General features: G+C 33.5%; 2 protein-coding genes across 2 annotated transcripts; both read left to right on the forward strand.

Moving 5' to 3' along the window:
• Nucleotides 1–109: 109 nt before the first annotated feature.
• Nucleotides 110–17,358, forward strand: Bm10959 (Uncharacterized protein; the record flags this gene model as incomplete). The annotated part of the gene is made up of 56 exons (XM_043073551.1): nt 110–180; nt 569–646; nt 932–1,052; nt 1,226–1,368; nt 1,523–1,670; nt 1,797–1,926; nt 2,016–2,143; nt 2,284–2,479; nt 2,560–2,708; nt 2,855–3,014; nt 3,195–3,380; nt 3,459–3,596; nt 3,718–3,899; nt 4,060–4,211; nt 4,349–4,445; nt 4,543–4,671; nt 4,877–5,075; nt 5,259–5,364; nt 5,577–5,838; nt 5,944–6,063; nt 6,344–6,500; nt 6,866–6,962; nt 7,060–7,210; nt 7,308–7,426; nt 7,589–7,755; nt 7,930–8,104; nt 8,262–8,430; nt 8,516–8,646; nt 8,777–8,910; nt 9,049–9,217; nt 9,296–9,439; nt 9,626–9,695; nt 9,762–9,902; nt 10,221–10,300; nt 10,461–10,576; nt 10,642–10,724; nt 10,977–11,055; nt 11,235–11,368; nt 11,463–11,564; nt 11,670–11,809; nt 11,901–12,022; nt 12,190–12,306; nt 12,576–12,633; nt 12,710–12,929; nt 13,086–13,240; nt 13,365–13,581; nt 13,804–13,959; nt 14,091–14,246; nt 14,771–14,970; nt 15,126–15,231; nt 15,390–15,516; nt 15,636–15,804; nt 15,990–16,161; nt 16,319–16,479; nt 16,947–17,034; nt 17,251–17,358. 56 exons carry the CDS (start codon nt 110–112, stop codon nt 17,356–17,358), a joined length of 7,785 nt encoding a protein of 2,594 aa, XP_042929485.1.
• A 1,467-nt stretch (nt 17,359–18,825) lies between these two features.
• Nucleotides 18,826–22,144, forward strand: Bma-nhr-1 (Uncharacterized protein; the record flags this gene model as incomplete). The annotated part of the gene is made up of 11 exons (XM_043073552.1): nt 18,826–18,835; nt 19,791–19,878; nt 20,067–20,146; nt 20,339–20,404; nt 20,550–20,656; nt 20,785–20,919; nt 21,068–21,202; nt 21,334–21,482; nt 21,610–21,716; nt 21,778–21,932; nt 22,040–22,144. 11 exons carry the CDS (start codon nt 18,826–18,828, stop codon nt 22,142–22,144), a joined length of 1,137 nt encoding a protein of 378 aa, XP_042929486.1.
• Between the last annotated feature and the right edge of the window lie 1,166 nt (nt 22,145–23,310).

Genomic DNA, 23,310 nt, shown 5'->3' on the forward strand with positions numbered 1-23,310 from the left:
TTCTTATGCTGACGTTTTTTTTTTTTTTTTTTTGTAAAATATTCCACTAAACTATATAATTTTTTCTTTTTAGGAATTTTTTATGGTTATTTAAATAAAAATTTGTGAGATGGATCGTCTTTCGAAAGCCCTTAATGTTTTGCAAACAGCTAGAAAGTCAGATTGGATGACTGCGCCCAGGTTAGTTCTTACTGCAAATACTTTACTGATTATGCAGAAGGTCTGTATTTCATGACTGGTACCGTATAACAACATTCAGAAAATGTATTCGCGAAGTTTCATTTCTGTATAGACATTCAATCACAAATTATCAAGGATTCCTTTTGCAATATAGGATATATGAAATTTTTACGAAAAAGTATGCTAATAATTTAGCTCTACCACTTTCTTCAGTTTTACACTTATTAAAAATTGGTTTGAATTTGTCAAAATAATATGCATTTTATGTCAAATTATTGAATTAGGTGTTTTAGGAGCTTAGTTTATGCGCATGTGTTGATAAGCTTAGGTAGTGTTCCCAGGTGAGCAGGAATGTCATTTTATGACTCGTTAATTCTTGATTTTGCAGCAAAAAATCGGAAGTTTGCGAAAAAGAGTATGCAGCTTTCTCAGATATCAAAGATGTATTGATTCGATCGGAACTCTGGTTAGCTGTTTGCATATTCGATAAAAGTGTAAAACTAAATAGGTCTAAATATCTTAATTTACTACTGAACGGTATATATATCCTCTCATCAAAGTTTTCGTGGCATTCTTCATATCATTACCTTTGAAAACGGTTCAAGTCGTGCTGATATAGAATCATGTCGAAGTTATAGTTATGCCATTATTCCAGATGCTTTACCTTTTATAATCGAATGACCAAACAGCTTTAGTGATTGTGTCCTTTTTTTCACCCCTCTTTTATAGTAATTTGTTTTTCGTCTTCCAGGAAAGATCCGAAATATAACGACGAATTCAGTCGTGCAGTAGAAGTTTTGTTTGAATATATCAGTCATCGAAACAGTGATCTTCGTATGTTAAGTGAACAAACAATGGATTCAGTACTAAGGGTAAGTGTCAGTGTGAAATAAGTTGTTTCTGTTTGTTTCCGAATAGGCTAGCTATGACTGCGTTTGTAGCAACATAGAACTAGGAATCTTTCTCCATTAACCCAAATAAAGTGAATGTAGTGAATTTTGTGTAATTCGGAACATTATGTTGCGACAATTGGTATCATTTGCAGCATTTGGTCATTGATATGAATACTTCACGTGTGATTGTTTTATTAATATCAGAAATTAAACGGAATGGAACTTCCCGATCACTCGTTTTTGCGCTTTCGCGATTGCTCGATGCTCTGAAATATGTAAAAGTGAATCGTTCACGGTTAGCTAAAGATTGTTAACTGGAATTCATTGCCGTTCCATTTCGTGTAAAAAGATGCATGGGGCACGTGTTGGGTCTTTGAGCCAGCAATTAAACGTAACATTCTTAAATGGAAAAACGGCTGATTCACATTTATGTTTTCAATTTTTTTCAGAGCTATAGGAGTGCATTTGGTTTCTGCTCTTCCGAAAATCTTGATTCGTTCAGAAGAAATTGTACAGCATGCTTTGGAAAGGTATCTTCCTCCGGTTTTTGTATTTCTTGGCCCGGATTTTGAGACACAACCAAATGATATTGTATCGGTAAGTGTGAAGGATTAAGTAATCTGATGTAAATATTTGTTTTTGTGAAATCTTCGAATGTTATTCTTCAAATAAAGTACTAGTTATATCAAATGAATGATTATTTGATTTGGTTTTTATTTCTAGAAACTCTATGAAGCAGCGCTTTCGAATTTGGAACTACCTGGTGTGACGAATCGGGCAGCTACTGTCATTATAAGTCAATTGGCTACTTACGTTGGAGTTATACGCAGAAAAGTTTTTCTACATTTTCTCAGTAAATATACCATTTTTGTTCATTTTCAGCTACACGATTTCTTTTTGTTTCGAAAATTGAAGTAAAAGCCTAGTTACTTTTCTTTTTAGAAGTGTTATCTAAAGCAAGTGAACAGCAAAATAGAAATCTGTTGGTTGGGACCCTGAATTCACTTCGTTTACTGTGGTCTGTTTATTTATTGAGGAGCAGTGAATATGAACTGGATAGTCTACGAAGTGTAAGTGGAATAGTTGTTCATCTTAGTGAATAGAAATGTTGGATCTGTATTAGAAAACTTAAATTTGGTTTGCTTTTTTATTTATTCTGGGTTCATGACACTGTGTTTGATTAGAACATTTTTATGGATGCTCTTTTTAGGTGATTCGTGGCTCATTACGCTGCCTCTTTTCACCTCAAAACGAAATTGTAGTTGCTTCATTGGAATTTCTCGAAAAAGTGGTTTCATCTCCACTCGCTGCTCTTGATGTAGAGTCGTTTTATCCACAGCGGTCAAACACTTTAAATTCTGATGTAGAAAAACAGAATATTGCTGTGCCGACAAGTTTACCTTCTTGTAAGTTTTTATAGTTTTATGTTTGAAATATTATGCTACTTGTACCCATATTCTTTAATCTTGCTTTTTTTGTTTTGCAGATGCTACCAGCTGTATGAGCTCACTGAGAGCTAGTCCAATAAATTTCCCTTTTGGAAACTTACCTTCTGAAGTAGTGGATGTAGCTGATAGTAGTGTCCAGCCTTCATTTAATTTTTCTTTAAGGACTGGTTTTTCGAGCTTAAAGATGGTGAGTGACAAATTACTTATCCTTAAAAATTGAAGAATGCTGTGTTATAACAGAAATTGTGCCGTATGATAGCTTCTGAAAATTGGAAATTTTTGAAAAGTTACTGATTCCTTTTTAAAAAATACTCGCTCGCGTAACTTTTTTAGCAGAACGAGTCAAATTCGGAAAGTGGCATGGACATTATTGATCCACTAAGGCATTTAGAGATATCTGGTGATCTAACCGAATGTTCGTCAGAAGAATCCTTTCCTGAATTTACATCAGTTTCATCTATTCCGATACCCGAATATTTACCTATAGACATATGTAACTTTTCGGTTTATCTTATTGTGTAAGATGGGCGTTCCTGAAAATTGTAAAAGAATCAATGTCTTAGAAAACTCTTGACTAGTAATAATATACCTAATGTTGTTTATTTGTGGTCTTAACTGATATTTCAAAAATAAAATGTTGCAGAAGTTAAAAACCAATATGTTTTTTTTATAGCATTCGGTTCATTCCTCGCATATACAGCTGTACTTCTGGCAAAACGATTTTTGTTAAGTGGGCAATGCTTTAAATTGTTGGCTGATAGCGAAGTTCGTGTAAGCCACAAAATTTTGGCAATGTCTTGCTTGAGCAGTCTTGCTTTGTATTTGCCACAATTTGCAGATATAACTCTTCATCCGAAAGGTAATTATTTCCATTATCAAATTAAGGTTGCGAGAGCAGTCGGGATATTTGAAATTTGTTATTGACAGTGAGATTTAGGTGGTTTGGGCGCGCAAACATTGAGGGACCTCCAACTTTATCTGAATCATGAAGATGATCAATTAAAGGCCGCAGCAATCACTGTGTTTGTAAATGCTGAAAAGTGTCGGTTCCGAGCATTGGGTCAGCAGTTCCACGGTTAGCTTTCTAGCAACTTTGCATCCTTGCATCATTTGTTAGAAGTCAACAGTTCCGTCTTCCTTTATCTTAAAAAGAAACCTTTCGGGCAAATTAGGAACTTTCAATTGCAATGTTATAGAATTTAGTTGCTCTTTCACCTCATTTGTGTATGATGCGATTCGTGTTCGTCGTGCTCACTGTAGTCGTGCATTGCTGATAGCTCTAAAGTCTGCGAAGGAATTGGTTTACCAAACTGGTATTGTATACGATGTTGCAAAATTTGCTTGTGAAAATTATCAAGACAACTACTTTTTGCTTCGGGTGAATATTTTAAACTAATATTTCTGGAAGTTAAAAGGGGTTACTTTACATTTGTTGTAATAACATTCAAAAAATAAAATACATATCACAAAAAGAATTTGTCAGATTTCTAGCTGGAATAACGGTGATATCGAGAAATATATGTTGGTCTGTTTTTCAGATAGCTGTAGTGGAATATCTAGCAAGTATCGAATGGGCATTTGCGAGCTCGTCTTGTACACATCTTCCTGATGAAATTTTTGAGATATATATGCATTTGCTTGCTGATGACGACCAGCGAGTGAGGAATGCTGCGGCAAAGCATCTTTCGTTGTTCGTTTATTAACACTCGAATCAATAATTCGTGGCACAGTGAACGAATTTCTGAAAAATATAGCAGTTGTTGACAGTTAACATACTTAATATTTTTCTCCCAATGTTTACAAGTTAAAATTTAATTTGTTTTCCAGGCTAACTGAAAATGCGAACTACAATTCAACACCGAATAACATCGCACTAGAAGAACCTGCTGATTACTTCTGCTCCGATTTTCCAAAAAATTCTCTTGTATAATATACACAAATAAGATACAAAATCTCTAATTATTTGCAATAAAATAGAACGTCTAGTGATTAATTTTTTTCTCATCTTTGTTTCTTTTCAGACTATTGGTATGAGTCCACACTATGATTTTCTGCAGCAGCCATTCAATTTTTTGATCGCGGGAAACCTTTCTTATATACTTAGAAAAATGTTCTATATTTTAACAACAAGTGCGAACGAAAAACAGCAGGTTATTGTTTATTTAAAAACAGTATATCCATTTCTTTGCTCCGATTATATGTATTTTAGTATGTTCATCTGACTACTTCTAGTTCTAGTGTTTAGGTTCGTTTCTTTTTTTTTTTTTTTTCTGGTTAAGTTTTTAAGGCATATTTCACATAACATAACTCTTTATAATATGAAGATTTGTTCAAAGTAAATTAAGAACTATTTAGGCAGGCATTGCTGCTGGGCTGTTTCAACTGTTGTGTTGTTTCAAGTCAAGGCATTATGCCCAGGCCTGGGGATTGGAATCGAACGTTGACAGTTCGAGGACTGGTTTAATCACGGCTCTAATTTCAAAATGTGATTGTTGCTGTACAGATGTTCAAACTTTCATACATTTTTTAAATATTGTAACGCATATGACTGCAGGTAAATTGGTGCTGGTATTTTTCAGAAGTATTGTAATGGTCTTATGGAATTTTGCAATTTTTAGAATTTGGTCCCACTTCATTCATTGTTTTAAGAGTTACTAAGAGCTCGAACAGTCCTTCTGGGAAGTGAATTTGAAGAGTATAGCATAAAGTATTTATAAAAATTACAATCTATGTTAAGGCTTATACACAGTAAACATCATGAAGGCTGCTAATGGAAGTAGTGATGTAGTGCTGAAATTCCCTAAATATTCTATTTATGAACAACTTATTCTATTACAGTTGAGGTATGTCAGCTACTTTTTCCAAGCTAGAACTTTTCCCTATTTGGTAGAAATATCATGCAGAGTTTTATAACTTTGGAACTGATGCCAATAAATGGATTAATTATTGCTTAAAAAACTGAAAGTCTCATGCGTCATCCTGTAAGCAAGCGAAATGATTTTCTTTTTTTGTATAGTGTTCGACCATTTATATCAGCAGTCTTTTTAGTTTTTAGGGTTATTAATTTGTATTACTGTTTGATAACCGATCATCGGCAGCAAAGTGCGTGTTCTTTTTCACGGTTTTCACCACTTTCGCCCGTTCGTAAGGCACTTCCTGTTAATACCAACAGTGCAGCATCATGGGAGCAACGAATTACCGCGATTTCAACATTTGCTGGTATTGACATCAAAATGTCTAGAAATACAAGTTTCCTGCAGTCTTCTAGTCTCATTCATTTCGCTGATTCATTAAAGGGTGGTTATTTCAATTACATGGTGAGAAGCTTTTCCATCCTTTTTTTTTTTTTTCTTCATCTTTATTGTCCATTTAATTTTTTTTTACATGTTTATACTATTACCATTAATACGTTTATATTTCAGAATACCTTGGCATTTGATGCATCTGAACGTTTCACAGCTCTTTTGATTTCAGCATTAAACTGTTTAGCTTGTACATTGGAGGTGATGCGTCTGCCACAGGTTGCGGACATTCTTGAAGAGGTTGTCACGAAAGTTTACGCATATTGTTTTGGTTATCATTTTTTTTTTTTTTTTTTTTTTTTTTTAGTAAAAAACATATGAATGCATTCAAAAAACAACTGCTTACGTTTTTATCCACATTCAAACATTTATTAATAAAGAGCAAGCATGTATCCTAATACTATTAACAGCAAAATTTTTCTTGGTTAAAAGCTTTTTTATGCAATATAGATAGAAACCTTTTTCAGTCATATCACTCATGATTATTAGGAATTCTTAGCTTAAAATGTTTGGTTTTTAGGTTTTATTTTACTGTCAGACTGTTGTCGAGATCGTACCAGATGAAAGTATTCGAGTTGCAATGCAGCTGTTTAAGATATTATTTGGAAGTAATGTTGCAAATTTGTCGCTAGATGCATTGAGAAGTTTGAAATTAAATGATATTAATCAACCCAAAGGTGATTTTCTGCATATATAATTGCAAAATTGAAAAATTTTTCTACGGTTTTATTTTGTAATCTACAAAATAAAAGTTCATGTAATCCAATCCTCAATAAAAGTCTAAATTCTCATGACTTTGCTGCGCATAAATTCTGGAGCAGTGTATGTTGAAATCTAACATCATCAGTCTGTTGTTTTTTATGGTTTTCGTATTCAATTTTTCCAAATCCGAAAAAAAATATATCCAATTCTTTCAAAACCATATTCACTGTATCAAAGCTCATAAAGGTGCTCTTTGGAAGAGGTAATTGTTGCTTTTAATTGGTGGTTTTTTAATGTCGCATGTGTTAATTCTTATTTTATTTTTGTTTTATCTTTATAGATCTCCTCGAAGTTTGCGTGTTGAGAAGTGTAGATTTTTTTACAGAATTTGTTATTAACACAGGTCGAGTTGAAAATGATGAAGCTCAACTTATGAGGTATGTTTTATTTTCATTTCTTCAAGATTTAAAAGTGTTTTAGTCAACTTAAGATTTAAATAAATCTTTACCAAAATTTCATAATCATTTTGCATAGATGTGCTGGTTGGTTGCGTAAGGACCTAATTTCTAAGGATGGAATCCCCGCAAGCATGGAGATTACGCCATATGTAACCATGTTTGAACCATATGTATCATTGACAATTCGCTTATATCAGTCAACGAATTCTGTGGATGTGCAGTGCTCGGTGATTTCGGCTTTTCATCAACTCATCAAATCTTTTTTGAATTGATTTCTTGAAAGAAAAATCTATTGAAGTAAAAGCTGTAGTGAATGTGTTTCAGGTATTGAATCTCATATGTGTACTTATTCGAGGTGGAATAAACTATTCTATGCTGGATCCGGAAACTCGTTTGCTGGATTTTGTCACTGAACAAGTGAACGAGATTAGTACCCGGAATTGGTATCCTTTTGAAAATAGCTTTTCTACTAGTATATCATAATTACACCATTGGAAGGCAGTGATTTTGATATTGAGGTTTACACCATTTCTATGGATTCCAGTTTTTTTTTTTTTTTTTTTTCAGGAGTTGTTTGGAAAGTTCTTGATTTGACTGCTTTTTAGGGTAGCTGCGGATGCTGAAAAGTTGCTAACTTCAGTATTTAATTATTTCTTATCACTTTATCATACTGAAAGTCAAGGACAAGTAATCATGGAATTGGATAAAATTCGCTCATTTGTGGAACTCTTAATGAAAGCTTGTAATACGCGACCATACCTGACCCCATGTGGTTTGTGTTAAGTCTTTCACGGACTTGAAGCTTTGGCGATTAGATCGAAATGCACTGACTTTATTTCTGTTTCTTCTTTAGATTTATGAATGCTAATCCAAATGCGGTACATATTATTTATCCATCAACCAATCACAGAGATCATTTGTGTGTTAAACTATATATTATTTCCAGCCTTGAATTGTCTCCAAATAGTATTGGTTGACTGCATAATCATGCGCCTTTCTTTTGATGTTACACTTCTGAAGATATTACAAACAACCAACCAGTTAGCAGCAGTTTGCCCGACAAGAGTTCTTCAGCTCTGGACGCTTGCTGTTCTCGGTTCCCATGTCAATGGCGATGCAAAGTAATAATGTTCTTCCTTTCCATCTCTATTATGTGTTTATTTTACTGTCTCATGTAGTGATCGAATATTAATTATGAAGATGGTGATAAAAAGCCTATTTTTTGCAAATAAAAATCGTTAGCCATCTCAAATTGATTGCTGCATTATTTCTTTTCAGCTGGACAAAAACATCCTTGTTCCTGTTTGAAAGCTTGCAGCAGTTAGATGCGGAAAACTGGGACTTCAGTACAACCTTCAATGCAGTTCTTTTGTTGCGGTCATGTTACTCCTCCATTACTCGACCAACAGACGCTTTTTTCAAAAAGATGATCAGCATTTTGGAAGATGTTGGTGTTTACTCACATTTGACATAATTTTCGGTTTTTGTTTCATTAGTAGTGTTATTAATTGGTGTATTTGTTGAAATTGCAGGATTTGTGCTGTTTTTCTCGACTGCTACTCGTTCTTCCGTATCTCTTCATATTCTTTTGTGTTTTGAAGGATGGTTCGACTTTTACAAGGATCGAACAAATATGTAATCATGACGCAGAAAAGATTGGGCGGTTCGTCTTCTTACTGTTAATGTTTCTGTGTAACACGTGTTTTCTTCTTTTTTGAAAAAAAAAAAACTGATACTATACGTATTTAATTTGCACTGAACTTTATATTTGTTTCTTTTCTTCTTTTTTATAGCTTGTTAATGACCATACTTGGTCAGTGTCTGCAAGCTTTACGACGACTAACTTCTTTGGACAATATTAATGAGAAAAATAGTGAAAACTTGATGGTTTGGTATCTTTTAATTTTATCTCACGCCGTTCGTTCAGGTGAAATTTCAATTTATATATTCTCTACGTATGAGTAGCTGTTGGTGATTAATACTTCTTAAATGAAAATTTCTGCACGGTGAATCTTGTTAAAAAAAATTGAGCTATTGCGCACTTTGTGCATGTTATTATTTTGAGGTAATATGGAATCAATTACAAATACTTTTGATGCACATTTCTCAGTGGATTTTGCTGATCTTCAAAGATTATCGATATTTTATCCACGTACTTATGCACAACTATTTGCATTTGTTAACATTGCTGGCTTTCACAGGCATAAACATTTGTTTTATTCTTCTTTTTCGAAGTAAGTTATTACTGCAGCTACTAACTTTTCTTGTTTTTTGGTACAAATCGACCACATTCTTTTGGATATAATTTGCAGACAATTAGGCGATTTGTGTATGATAATGCGATGCCGAGCAGCGAGTCCAGATGGAGCTGGCGAAATTGCTCGTTTATTCGATTTTTGTTGTCCAGATATTTTGGTAACTGTCGTAGTACGTAGATGGCTTGCATGTCATATTAGGTAAAGCCTGAAGAAAATCATTTGTTTCTCTTTTTTTTTTTTTTTCTAATAAATTTGATCACGAAACAGAGAAATTGGATTTATGAATAAACATGTCTAATTTAAACAGATAGCTTGAAAAAGAGCTTATCATTCTTTCGAAATTAATGATATAACTTGAAGAATAAGAATATGCTGTTTTTTTAGTGACTTGGGCATTGAAATGCAGAAAACATTGTTAAAAAGCGTTATCGATCTGAGCAAAAATTATCGCTCTGTAAGTTTTCATAATTTCGCATTAGATTAATTTCACTAATTGTTTTTATCAAACAATTTGTTACAGTGTGCTACTGATTTGGACATTATCGAACTTATTGCATCTAGTGATATTCCGGAAGCATCTATTGCCATCGAATTTTTGAAAAATAAACTTGGTGAATCTAGAATACTGGACCGTTTGACAGCTCTTCTTCTTGATCATCAAGTAATTCTATTAAGATATGAGAAAACACCACCAGGAATTCAGTATTATTTAATCACTATTCAGTCCAGTCGCGCAGCTTTATGGCAGACATCTCTTTACATCCTGATAACTGAAGCTTAATATGCTAACCATTCCCTTTCATTCTTCCTATCTATTAGTCCACCGGTTGCTTGAACCACTTTTTAAATTCGACATCCTATTACTTTTGGCATAAACTGAGACGAATTTCACTGCAGAAGCGTTTCAGTTTGTTACATGCTTCCTCATGCAGGAATCATCTGAAATGATTTGTTTCGAACTTACTGTCATTAATTTTAGAGTGAAAGTGTTGCGTCCAAAGCATTGTTGAAACACTTCATAACATCGGAACAATTTTCTGCTGACTTCTTATTTGGATGGTAATACTGATCTCACTTAAAATCAATAAGTGCTTTTCTTCAAAGGCTTCCTACATGTATTAGGATAAATGATTCAAAAGAACTCAGTAGTTATGGTTTCATCATACAATTTATCTCTTTGAATTTTTTTATTTTATTTTATTTCCATCATTTATTTTAGTTCTGAAGAAATACCAGAATTAAGTAACAAAAAGCGCAGTCTTCAAATTGGTGATCCGTCGCGGTTCACTCCAGAAGTCTTTGCTGATATACTTCTACAAATTATTGACAGAAAAAGTCAGGTTTTGAGTTGTTAACAACATTTTTCTAAAATGCTAGAAATGCATGTGTGTCAATTTCAGATTTTGATATCCAGGCAGAATTTATTTGCACAATGTTGTTTAACGTTGAAGGGAGGTATGCGGAGATGATATTGCGAAATACGGTACCACATTTGCATAAGATCACTTTATCATTTTCAGTTTTTTATTTTTTTTTTTTTGTCGTTCTTTTTTTTTTTTTCTTTTTTTGTTTATCTAGACTTGAATAATTACATCAGCCTCTGTAGGAAGGGATTTACGCCACACTTTTGCAGTATTTTGTAAGATTTTTGATTACGAATCAATTAAATCAAATATCATTTATGTAATTTGGTTCGGTGTAATATTGCGTGTCACTAATCCACATTTATTTATAGTATGAATGCAAGAGGTACGATGTACTGTCCAGCTTTATTGACATGTTGGATCAATTTAAAATTGCTAAGGAATGTTCTGGTATGATTGCAATTACTTCTAAAACTTTTATTTAGCACACAATACCTGTAATTCCAGAAATTTGTTGCACGCATTTTTTTCATGTGTTAAGTAGTATTATGCAAGCCTTTTTTACTCAGTTCGCTTTGCAAACATTTTTGGGTGTCATGTTAACGCTCCTGATTATTTTACATATTTAGGTGGATTATATGACGAACTTTCTACATTTTCTATACTGAAAATTGACTCATTGTCAGCTTCATTTGTTTCACTTGCGTTCGATCCATCTGTCAATTCTTCCTTGCAGATTTTTGTTCAAAGTAGAATTGCAAATGTCGGTATTCATTTGATCCTTCTCTTTGTTGCTCAGATTCTTGGTTTTTATAGGTAAGGATTGGATGGATTTTCACTAGCTTGTTTTTTTACAGAAACCTGAAAGTATTGTCTATAAAAAAGCATCCGATTGGGTTACCGAAATTTCCTTATTTGATCATTGGATGCAACGCTATATCGATTCTCTTGCTATACAGGTTATTCATCACGTTTTTGCGTTGAACATGAACAATTTGATGATTTTTTTGCAAAATTACTCAAATTTTTGGTTGCTTCCTCTATCACAAATTTTGAATGTTTAGAGCGAATCAAGAACATCCGAAGTTGCATGTGCAGTTGCTTTTGGGATTACTAGGCGTTCTTTTCGTGAGATTATTGACCAAGCTCAAAATTCGAAGAAAGTTGTAGAACAGCAACTATCTTTGGCTGTTAGCGTCGCTCGGTTGGATTCAGAATTTGTTTTCCCTTTCATCATTTTCGTTTTTTGTTTTGGAAAGATTGATTGTGCATTAGTAAAGAAGTTGAATTTTTAGGTTGGTACAGTGCGTTTTCGAGCGGTGTAGCATACTATCTTACCAGGGATTGCAGAAACTGAGTGATCCGTTTTGCAGTATGAAAATAATCGATAGGACTGGGAAAAAAGATTTCGATATAGGTAAATTTTTTTACTGGGAATAAGTGTTTTAGTTTTATTCTGTCGGTTGAAAGTTAACTTGTACCAGTACTCTTTTTTTGGAAGTTGCCGATTGTTAATCTGATTTCTGTTTTGCGGAGTTAACTTGAAATTAGTCAAGTGCACATTAAGACTTCTTGACATTGCAGATTTTTTCTCTGATGCTATACGAACTGCTTTTGATGTAACGCAAAAAATTCAAGAAAATTTTCGGAAGAAACGTCAAAAAACTCGTTTGTATACTCACTTAGAAAGGCTAGCTAAGGGTCAGTTTTGTGATTTAAGTCTTCCGTATTTCATAATCACAAATCCAGCTGTGGAATTAGTTACTATTGTAATATAATTAACTTCATGATTGACATCTCGAGCTTCGTTCACATTTCTGTATACTCTTTTTTATTTAGCACTCACATATGTGAGGAGTGGGAAAGTTAAATGTACGGCAGTAAAATAAGTCACGTAGAACACTATAAAATACCAGTAAATGAATCCACCTTTTTAATCGAATTTGTTTTCACTTAGCAAAATTTTTCAGCTGTGTCAAGATTGCCGTTCTTGAATGATATTTCGTGCATACCGCGATCTGCAATTTTGTAAGTATATCACATTATTTTTTTAAATCCTATCAGCATCATGTTTTCTCTTTTCCTTATTCAGTGATATTTTGAGGTGTGGTTGGAAACCGGAACCAGAAATTCATCGTGCGTCGATTTCGATACCAACAGTGAATATTCATTACCTTGGGAATGTAGATATTTTGCATGATTTTGTGTGGCGAATTTTATGGGCCGGTTGGAATCGCCGCTCAAATTTCGACAATTTTTCAATGTCTTTGTTTGGTGTAATTTCGTCAACTCCGTCTGGTTCTGAACTTACAAGTGCTAATATGGTACTTTGCTGTTATTATGTTAAAAAAAAACTGTGGTAAAATTTCACAGTCATATTTGTGCATTTTCTCTGATCTTGTCTTTGTTAATGTTGTATGAATTAATGCATTTATTTGGGAACTTTATCAAGAAAGTTGTCCTAAAAATAATGTTTTCAGAATATGACTGAGCAGCTTGTAGCTAGTACTGTTGCTGTTGAAGGTTTAACAAACTTACTATTAGAAACTTTGCTGTATCCGGAAAGAGGTGATCCAGTTACGGGAAGGTTCATTGTGAAACCACGTGATGTATCGCCGGATTTTCTTTCATCTTCGTAAGTGTTCTTGAATAGTTGTGGTAATTATTGTTCTACATCAGACATTTCTTTTTTTCCTTAATTGATTGCTTCTGGTAATCCCTCTTAACATCATTTCTTGAAAATTGAAGTACTCTTGAAGATATGGACAACGCGTAATTATGCTTCAAGCGAAACTGTTAGGTGCTTCCGCTATCGATTCAATTCATAAAAAGAACTTAGAAATTCTAAACGATCGAGGAAGAAAGTATCGGCCGGGACAATTTTCGGTGCTTACTTCATGGAATATGGCTGGTATTCTGGAGCAAGAACGCAATCTATATAAAGATATCATGCAAATCAGTGGTCAGTCAGACGAGGTACATTTTTATGTCTCTTATTTCTTTCATGTTTTGAAGATACAAGAATTTTTCTCTTGATTTTTACAATCAAGTACTGCGATTTCTACAAAAATTGGATTCTCTAATCAGTTTACTTATTTCTTTCCTCGAGATACTTGTGAAATTGGAATTGATCTTTAAATAATTAGGTAATGCTCTTTTATTGGCTCAGTTATAATGTGGAAGACTTAAACATTGCAGCGATTGCCTTCGTCAGATAGCAGCTATCTACTGAACAGTGGTCATGATACAACGTACGAATCGTGTTTGCGAATGCTTTTCGATACTTACTCACACTGGTTTCGTTCTGGTATGGATGCTGTTCCATTACCTCTTCTGTCAGCAACAGTTAAGTCGGTATAACTTTAAATATGTTTAATAATAATCTCATAAAACATCTTTACGCTAAAAAATTAAAGAAAATGCAAAAATTACATATCTCGAAGAACAAAAATTGTACAGAGAGGGTTTTTTAAATCTCTTTATAGATGTCTTTATTATCTGATTTGTTTACGGAAATGGATCAGTACCGTTTTGTGTTTGGGCATATGAAAACATTATTTTCAATTCGTTCATGTCTTGATAATGTAGACATCGGCAATATCATTTATTCACTGTTGAAATGTGTTTCGATCCTTGGCATTGTAAGTTTTTTCCATCATCATTTTTTAGCACGATTTTTGGGTACTTTAATACTCTATCCGACAGTATTGTATTAATTCTCAATATTAATTCTTTTTGTTTCCAAAGTGTTCCAGATAGACATTAATCTAAGTCATTGTCAATAAAATGCATGGACGCACAAGCAAATGTAGTCTTATAATGCATTGACAGATATGAACAATGAAATACAGCAAGCAAAAATGAAATTATTGCTAATCCCTTTTGTAGAATAGACTTAAAACTCACTGACGAAATTCTCAGTTTCACTGTTATTCGGCCTAATTGATCAGTTTTATCAAGTTTACTGTTCATATCCTATGTTTTTTTTTTTTTTTTTTTTGTAATAGTGTTTGTTTTACTTTAAAACATTTTTTATTCATTAGGTTTCTGCTCCGCATTGAGTACATGAGTCTTGTCATGTAGCCTCGACCTAACAGTTTCTGAAGTGCTGGTGTTGAATATCTCGGATCTTTTAAAGAGTTATTTAAATTAGCAATCCTTTCAGGAAGACTCGTTTATACCCAAAGTTGATGCACAGAAAATAGTTCTAACATGGGTTGAAACTGGTCTTACTTCGGAATTTACTGAAATCCGAATCAGAACGCTACAAGGATGCCTGTTTCTGCTTCAAGCAATTAGTTTTGATGAGTTAAAGGCTGTATTTCTTTTCTTAGAAGCATTTCTGATGGATTATTCACAAATAAGGTAAATGACTGGCTTGACTTATGTCTCTATGGTATTCTTATTCTTTTTCCCCCTAATTTTACTTTTTTGCTCATAACCGTAGAATCAACATGAAATCAGCTTTTATCATCATGAAATTTGGTTTGTACAAAACTCTAAATTGTACATTTTTGAAGTGGTTGCGGTTTATATGAATATGAAACGACATTGTGGACTGCAAGATTTTTCTTTTTCAACAACCCTTCTTATTCTTCAGACAATTCACGGGCTGCATTTCTCAATGTAAGTTATATTTATCGTATGAAAATACTTTTTCTGCGAACTTTGTTAAAACCGTTAGCAATATTTTTTAAATTATTGAAGTGAAGAATGTTGCTACCTGTATTTGTATTCGTTATGCAGCAGATTTGAAACTGACCAAACACATTGGTTTTCTTCAGATGATATGTGAAAAATTTGCCGCAGTTACAACCCCTGGCTGGTTGATGAATTTGATATCTGTGGGTATTGAAAAACTAATCGTTGGTTCTCGAATATATGTGCTCACTTTCAGTCGTGTTGCCGTTCGTCAGTTGTTGCTTTTGTTTCTTTTATGGATTTATTTTTTCAAATTAATGTCCTGTGATATGACTACTTTCGATTTACTTCGCATAGACTTACTTGAACCACTTTATTGTTACTTTTAGAAGCACTGGAAAATTATTTCTATGTACCACAAAAATTTTTGTATGCACTTCGTATCTTCATTGTGTGCCTATATCGAGGTTTAGAAGAAGGAAGAGTACAACATTTGGGAATTCAACCGTATGATCCACGTATTCATCTTATGGAACAGCATGCAATGATATTCAAAATGTAAGTTTGTGACTATGCTCATTTTTATTAACAGATAATTACAATGAAAAGCTTAAAGCTGTTATTGGTTAAATTCTTATCTTAAAAGCTAACGTCTGTTTTACAAAACCTTTTGCTCACTTGATTTTGGGAGATCTTTTTTTCAGTTGATGAATTTCAGTGCGAATTTGATTCCTATTTTTCAGACTTGCAGAGGGTTCCGAAGGTGATGCATCGCAATTAATGAAGGTATTGCCGTATTTATTAATAGATTCGCTGAATCAAAGTGAACTTATAAATAGCATTCTGAAAGAACTGATCCATCGATATGCAGGCCCTCATCCACGTTCTGCTGCCATTTTTAGAATTATTCATCATGTGAGTCGTCTGTTTTTTCTGTACATATGCTTTATTATGAGTGATGAATGTTTTTTTCTATCATTTAAATTCATTTCTTTTGAAATTTCAGTGGGAGCTTAACTGATTTAACTGCAGGGAATTTATCCTTTCCTTTGATGAATTATAAACTTTGTAGTGGTTTATCGTTCTGCACAGCCGTGAAGCTGAAAATGTTGTGCTGGAATGGACTCTAAATGGTTTGGAGTCTTTCAAATATGTAGTCGATCCTGCATTGTTCCGATTTTACGTCAGTGCATTTCTTTGTTCATCATCACCAAATCCATGCATCGCTAATTTGTAAGCATCTTCTTAACTTCATTTCCAAGGATAAAAAGGTCTTTCACGTTCTGTGATGGGTTATTTTTGTAGTTTTTTTTTGCACAACAGCTTTTTTTTTTTGTGAATCAGGTATTTTTTTGATGTCAGTCAAGTTTTTAAGTAAAAGGATTTCTTGTTTATTATTATTTATTATTATTAATTATTTTTCTTATTGTTGTTATTATTGTTCTAACTATATAATTATTGATTATTAATGATTATTATTAACTATTATTACTCTGTCATGGTATTGGACGTCTCATTTGATGACTTGCTGTAGGTAATAATGGTCAGAAATGTACGAATTCCTGGATGCTTGATGTCTATTTATGGAAGGGACATATATTTTCAAAGTCTACAAAATTTTCTCGAACAGTTGGATTAGAAATTTTCTTAAAAGTTAAAATTCCACTTCAGATATTCATTTTCATTTTAAAAAATTGTAGGTTTTATCTTGTCATTGGACGCACATCAAATTTAGTTAGGATCGACGACTTTCTATTTGAATTTTCAGTGCAATCTTTGCTTTTACGGGTTTGTTTTGTTTTGTTTTTTTTTTTTGTTGCGGAACACTACCGTTTTAAATTGTCATCTTTTGCAGTCCCCAATACTTCATTTTTCATATTTCTCTTCACATGTATTTAAAGCCTGATATTAAGAGAGTTCCAGGTTCTGGAAATCGGTTCCTGATGTAGTTGTTGGTCTATATGAAGAAATATTGAGATGTTTTTTCCATAATTATCCTTACAGATGGAAAAGGATGCAAGAAATGGATTAAGATTGTCTATGGAGAAGTTTGTATTAAATGGAAAAACATGCCGAGACCCGAGAAGAATAGCGTCTTTTCCACAGCTGTAATTCATTTCTCGATATATGAACTTCAGGTTATTGGATCTTAGATGTACCTCTAAATACTGATTTCTTTCTACCGAAAAGAAAGAAGACGTTTATCGCTAATATGTTTGTTATTCCCACTTTGCACTAGAGGGTTTCTTAACAAGCTGTGTTATTTATTATCTTGAATCTAGTGTTGTTTTTTTACAATTCTTGTAATTCTTTTTAAAACATTTTAATTTCATGCAGTGTACATTATTCCCCATCGTGTCTGCATACTTTTATAATATATTGCTTAAAATGTTTTGTATCCTGTAGTTTATTTTTCCTCAGTTCCGTTTAATAATAATATGCATGTCGATGAATAGTAACACGTCATTATCGTACTGTTTCGTTAAGTACATATTTTAATAAAAACTGATTTATACAAAACAGCAATGTGGAGTTTCCCTGTAAGAATTAAGCGTTATGGAATTTATTAAACAACATCGCAACAATAACCCAAATGAAATTGTGGTGTATATAATGTACTCAAACTTAAGTCTAATAAGTCTATCTAGCTTTTACAGCAAGTTGATATCTATTATTTCGTTATGCTTAGTATATGACTCGGAGAATTTTGCCTCCAGAGTCTTATCTGTATTTTTTCTCACACCCTACCTGTATATTAATTACAAAACACCGCATTCACATGATATTTAGGAAAGTTCTCCTTCAGTACGTACTTCATAGTGAAACGAAATCGAAATTATGAGTCAACGTTATTTCGATACAATAGAAGAGGTTTTGTCAGTTGTGAGTAACTGTCCATGAGTGAGTGGTAAGTGAACGAATTTGATAACATTCTCCAAAAGGATTAAAGAAAGTGGTGATCGATGATAGGAAATATTTCTATTGAAGCTAATAAGTTGAGCATACATCCAACTCGCGATCTGTTCAGTGTTGAATGTTTAATACTGAAGGTAGTAGCAATTTTTAACTGCTGAGAAATTCATGAATGTGAGGGAGAGATCTGAGAGGACAGAAATGAGTCGTGTGCATTCTAGTTTGGTTGATTTTTGATGTCTTACAAGAAGTAATGGGAGAAGAAAATTTAAGGTGAGTGGAGGGGGAGAAGCGATTAGTTGTGCAATCGCGTGATAACGTTTGCAGCAGTTGGCAAGAGGAAGCGTTATTGATTGCACCCGCCAGCCGATTGCTATTGAAGCTTTCGGGATGAGAGTGTTGTTGCACACCATAGCCGACAACGACATAGGCGAAGCTGGGTGTACGTTGTGACAGGCATACACTCCTACGGATGGGAAGAGAGGGAGGGGACATTAGTAAACGTTCCAACAGACACTGAGTTTGACAAAGGCATACACGCTCTCTCACGCACGCTATTTCTTTAGAACCTTGAGTATACGTTCATCCTTTGTGGTACGTAACTTTGGGACATAATTACTGCACTCTTGAAAGTATTGTTGACCGTGAAGCGTTCGACGATTTTAAATGGCACAGCGTAAGTTCGTTCCTACCAGAATTCTATGTTTTATGATCTTCATCTGGTAGTAGATGATAGCGGTATGGAATTCCGAAGGGAAGCTTAATTTCAATTTGTTGCATGTTGTAAGAGTGGGATTCAAGTAGGATGGAATAGGTGTGAAACCTACTGTTTTTGTCGTCCTAGTCTTTTTGTTGGAGGAGCTGTGTCACATTGCAGTTCAAATAGTTAATTCATTTTCACTTCTGTTTCACCGCACTTAGTGGCATGCTTCCTAACGTTATTCATGCTACTGTGGCATTCATCGATAGTTAAAAATATTGGTTTTGGCTCCCAATTCATAATGACATCTGCAAATGTTTGTATCCATCCATATATTTGTGTTGCCTGACGGCTTTCTTTGATATGTTGAAGTGGATCTGTGAGGCTTTTTACGCTTTTTGCAGGTATTTAGTCACATTCATTTAAAGAAAGAAAAGAAATGCACATTTCAATGCTCCGTTAAGTTTTGTTGGCAGAATGTTAAGGAAGGTAGACTTAGACTAAACGTTATCAAGAAAGAAAGAAATTGGAATTCGTAATATAAAACATTAATTGTAGGATCTTTGAAACCTCATAATATAGGAACCATGGATTAGAAAAGAATAGGAAAAAAGTATATGATAGAGATCCGGATTCGGAAGTAATATATTAGCGTTCTTACGGTAAACCAGAAATTCACATCACATCACATCACAATTTTTTTTTTTATATACATCACAAATATTTTGATATATTTAATCTTATGTGTTTAGTTCTCAGCAGAATTTTCTTTCGGTTATTTCCTTATTTCATAGCACTGAAATGACTTAACCAGCTTTAATTATTTTGCGCAAAGAAATACTACAGTATTAATATTTTGTGACAGAATGCTTTCCAGAATAATCTTTACCTGATAAATAATTGTATTTTACTTACTTTAGTAGTATTTCAGGCCGAAAAGTTCCTGAAGGTGAACTCTGTGCAGTGTGTTCAGATCTCGCAACAGGTTATCATTATGGTGTGGCGAGCTGCAATGGATGGTTAGCGTTTCTGTACTGTTTTTTTTGGGGAATTTATCAGCAGGATTTTCAAGACTTTTCTGGTGAAATTTGAGTAGAATATGCCTTTTCACATACATATATTTGGATTGCATAGCAGAAGCTAAACAGTCTTTTTAACGTTTTCTATGCTTTTTCTTTGAAATACATGTAACTTATACGCACTTCAGCAAAACATTCTTTCGTCGTACCATTGTATCAGAGCACACGTTTGTCTGCCAATACCAGGGTAACTGCGATGTCAATAAAAGTAAGTTATTATATGTAAAGTTGTGCTGTACTTTCTACTATACTGTACAAAATATCTGTTAACTTTTATTAAAGAACTGCTAGTAGTTTGTCTTTTTTTTTTTTTTTTTTTTCCTTGAGATATATTCATTCATGAAGTATCTCCAGCATCGAGTTTTTCTTAAAGTTTTATTGATTATTGTAAATTCTGTAGATATCCGTTGTGCCTGTCGACATTGCCGGTTCAATAAATGTGTTGCTGTAGGAATGGATGCCAAAGGTTTGTTGCTCGCCTTCTTGTCGTTAAATGTATTTAGTTGTAGGATTTTATTAGATTATATGTATTTAGTTTAGTCATGTAGAAGGTTCTTCAGGACAAATATAGGCACTCTTTTCTTTCTCTTTGGTTATGAAATCTTTTTTAGCGATCCAGAATGATCGCGATCGCATTGGACCAACCAAGAAAATGAAAATGAGTAATCAAAATTCTGAAGATGATTGTGCAGTTCATATTCGTTCGGCAGAAGAAAGGGTAAAACATGTCTGTGTTTTCGCTGATGTTTTATCTTGTGATAGTATTCGTCGCATTTTACATTTTGGTAGCTGGTGTGTAATTAGTTATCAACACGATTGAAAAAATTGATGGATTATTTTTTGCAGCTGATAGAGCGTTTGTTGGCAATTGAAAAGTTGTGTATGAGGTTACGACAGTGTGTGCTTCCTGAAATCAATGGACTTAAAGAAGCTGTTTGTGAACCCTCACTTGTTAACGAAGTTAATAACCTTAAAATAGATGTTAGTTTTTATAATGGTGCAGCAGGATTCCGCATAATTCCGATTTTCGCAGTGGATAAATGTTTATTTTAGGAATAAGTGATTTATTTTTTATCCAGCTGCTTCAAAATAGTTGTTCACATTGTAAGAACTGCTTCATTTTATTCAGCCATACACAAATACGAAAGAGTTGTACATTGCAACATTAAAAGACATACAAATGTGGAATAAACGAGAAATGCGAGTGGGCTTAGAATGGGCAAAAACCTTCGATTTATTTAATCAGCTGTCTTTGGATGATCGAGTAAGTTTGACTTTTTCGTTCTTTGATTATTTATTGTTGTTAAGGTTCTGATGGTGATGATTTGTCTTATTGCTTGGCAAAAAGAAAGAAACAAAAAATGTGAAATTTTATGTACCATTTAGTCACTGCAGATTGCACTGATAAAGAATTTTGGATTTACTTTCAATCTTTTAAATCGAAATTATTATGCACCTGACCATGGTGCTGATAAACTCGTATTGCCTAACGGTGCCTATATTCGGCGTCAAGTTCAAAACGAAGTTAAGTTGCCTGGTTGTAGGTAAGTTTGCATTACAAGTCTGATTCCATTTTGTTTAATCCTATATTGTTTATGTTATCTATGAATGCTTGTTATTACTTATGAGTTTTAGGCGATTTTTCTAAAGAATTTCATACACTGCTTATAGGTCAATTTATCACCGACAAATGGATGAAATTATGATTCCATTCAGACAATTGAAAATCACCATGCCCGAATTTGCATTATTCAAAGCTAGCGTCTTTTTTAACCCTGGTTTGTTTCAATAATTGATTAAGAATGCATTACTAACATATTTCAGGTATTTGTTTTTCAGACGCAATCAACCTTTCCTCTCTAGCAAAATCCCAAATTTATGCCGAAAGGTCAAAATATTTGTCAGCACTGTTTTATTTAATAACTTCTAAATGTGGAATAACTATGGGTGCACAAAAGTATGGCAGTTTGCTTATGATGGCCTCTTCAGTACAGGTAGGTGTTTTATATAAGTTTTTTGGTAATTAGATCATTTTCGTTTCTTCAGTAGAAGTCATTTTCAACAAGAGATATTTGTTGATCAAAATTCTCACTTGTTTTAGAACATAATTGCTCAAAACGAGGAAAATATGCAAGTTATGGATTTCTTTGAAGAGAATTGGAAAATGGATAATTTTGTTAAAGAAGTGTGTTTGAAAGATCCATGAAATACGGATACTGAGAAGATGGGATTTATTTACATTCATAATCTAAGTTTTCGGTGTACTTATGTCTTCTTTTTTAACATACTTAATTTGTTGATTTTACTAACCATTTTCAGAAGTTTGTGTTTTTTCAACAATGACCTGCCCATTAATGCCATACACCTTCTTTTGGGAAAGATTTTATTGTTTCAATTTTTTTCTTGTCATTGTATTAGAGTTAGTAGAAGTAGTGTTTTGATAGTCGTGCCATATACATTATTCTCTCATAAGTTTGGCATGGGTATATATTTGTTTCTTGAATGTGATGCAGTTGTTTGTTTTTTGTTGTTCGCTAAATTATTTGATCTTTTTTTACGGTGATATGCTAATATGTGTAGGAATTAATCAGGAAGTTTCGGTGAATTTTTTGTCTCTTATTCTTTGCTTATGCCTTTTATTGAGCGAAATTCCAAGAATGTAGAATTTCGAAGATCTCGTCATATGGTAAAAAGTGATTTGTAAATGTGAAACATGTAGGAGAAAATAAAGTGACGCATGGCTAGATATGAAAAAAGCAACGTAATAAAATTCTGTTCGTATTTTACTGGGCATTTTACATCATTTCTGTGCTGTACATAGGAAGTATATGAAAAACGATGGGTTGTTCTATGTAGATGGTTGCTCGTTATTGCATTTCTTTTTTGGTGTTTCTTTGTCGCGAGGTGTAAGAATATTCGGAGAACAAAATTTTGGATTTATGCGAGAAGATAAATGAGAACGTTGAGCGGTACAGGCTAATTCCAGCCGAATCTGTAGTGTTAAGTGGATGGTTGGCCAGTGTGTAGCAAGTACTGAAGTTACAGTGGGACACTCATTTGCAGTTTTTTTCATTCGTTGATTCGAGCGCAAACCGTGTGGAGCGTTGTGTTGTTTTTCGGAATTATATGACAACTTTGATAACTTGAAGGGATGTTGAGTTTAATGTACTGAGTCCAATTTTTCACCTAAAATAGTTCTAACGGAAAGTTTAGAAATATTCCTGTTTTGCTTTACTTAAAGGATACGTATAATTCATTAATAGAGGCTATTTTCTATAGTTCTGAGAGGAATGTAGAAAAACGAGGTTCCAGCTGTGCCTATTTTAACAAAGCGCCAAAAAGGTTTAACCAAACATATTGTAATGATAGCTT

The sequence above is a fragment of the Brugia malayi genome, assembly GCF_000002995.4.
Source record: "Brugia malayi strain FR3 genome assembly, contig: Bm_v4_ChrX_scaffold_001, whole genome shotgun sequence".
NCBI classification, from domain to species: Eukaryota; Metazoa; Nematoda; class Chromadorea; order Rhabditida; family Onchocercidae; genus Brugia; species Brugia malayi.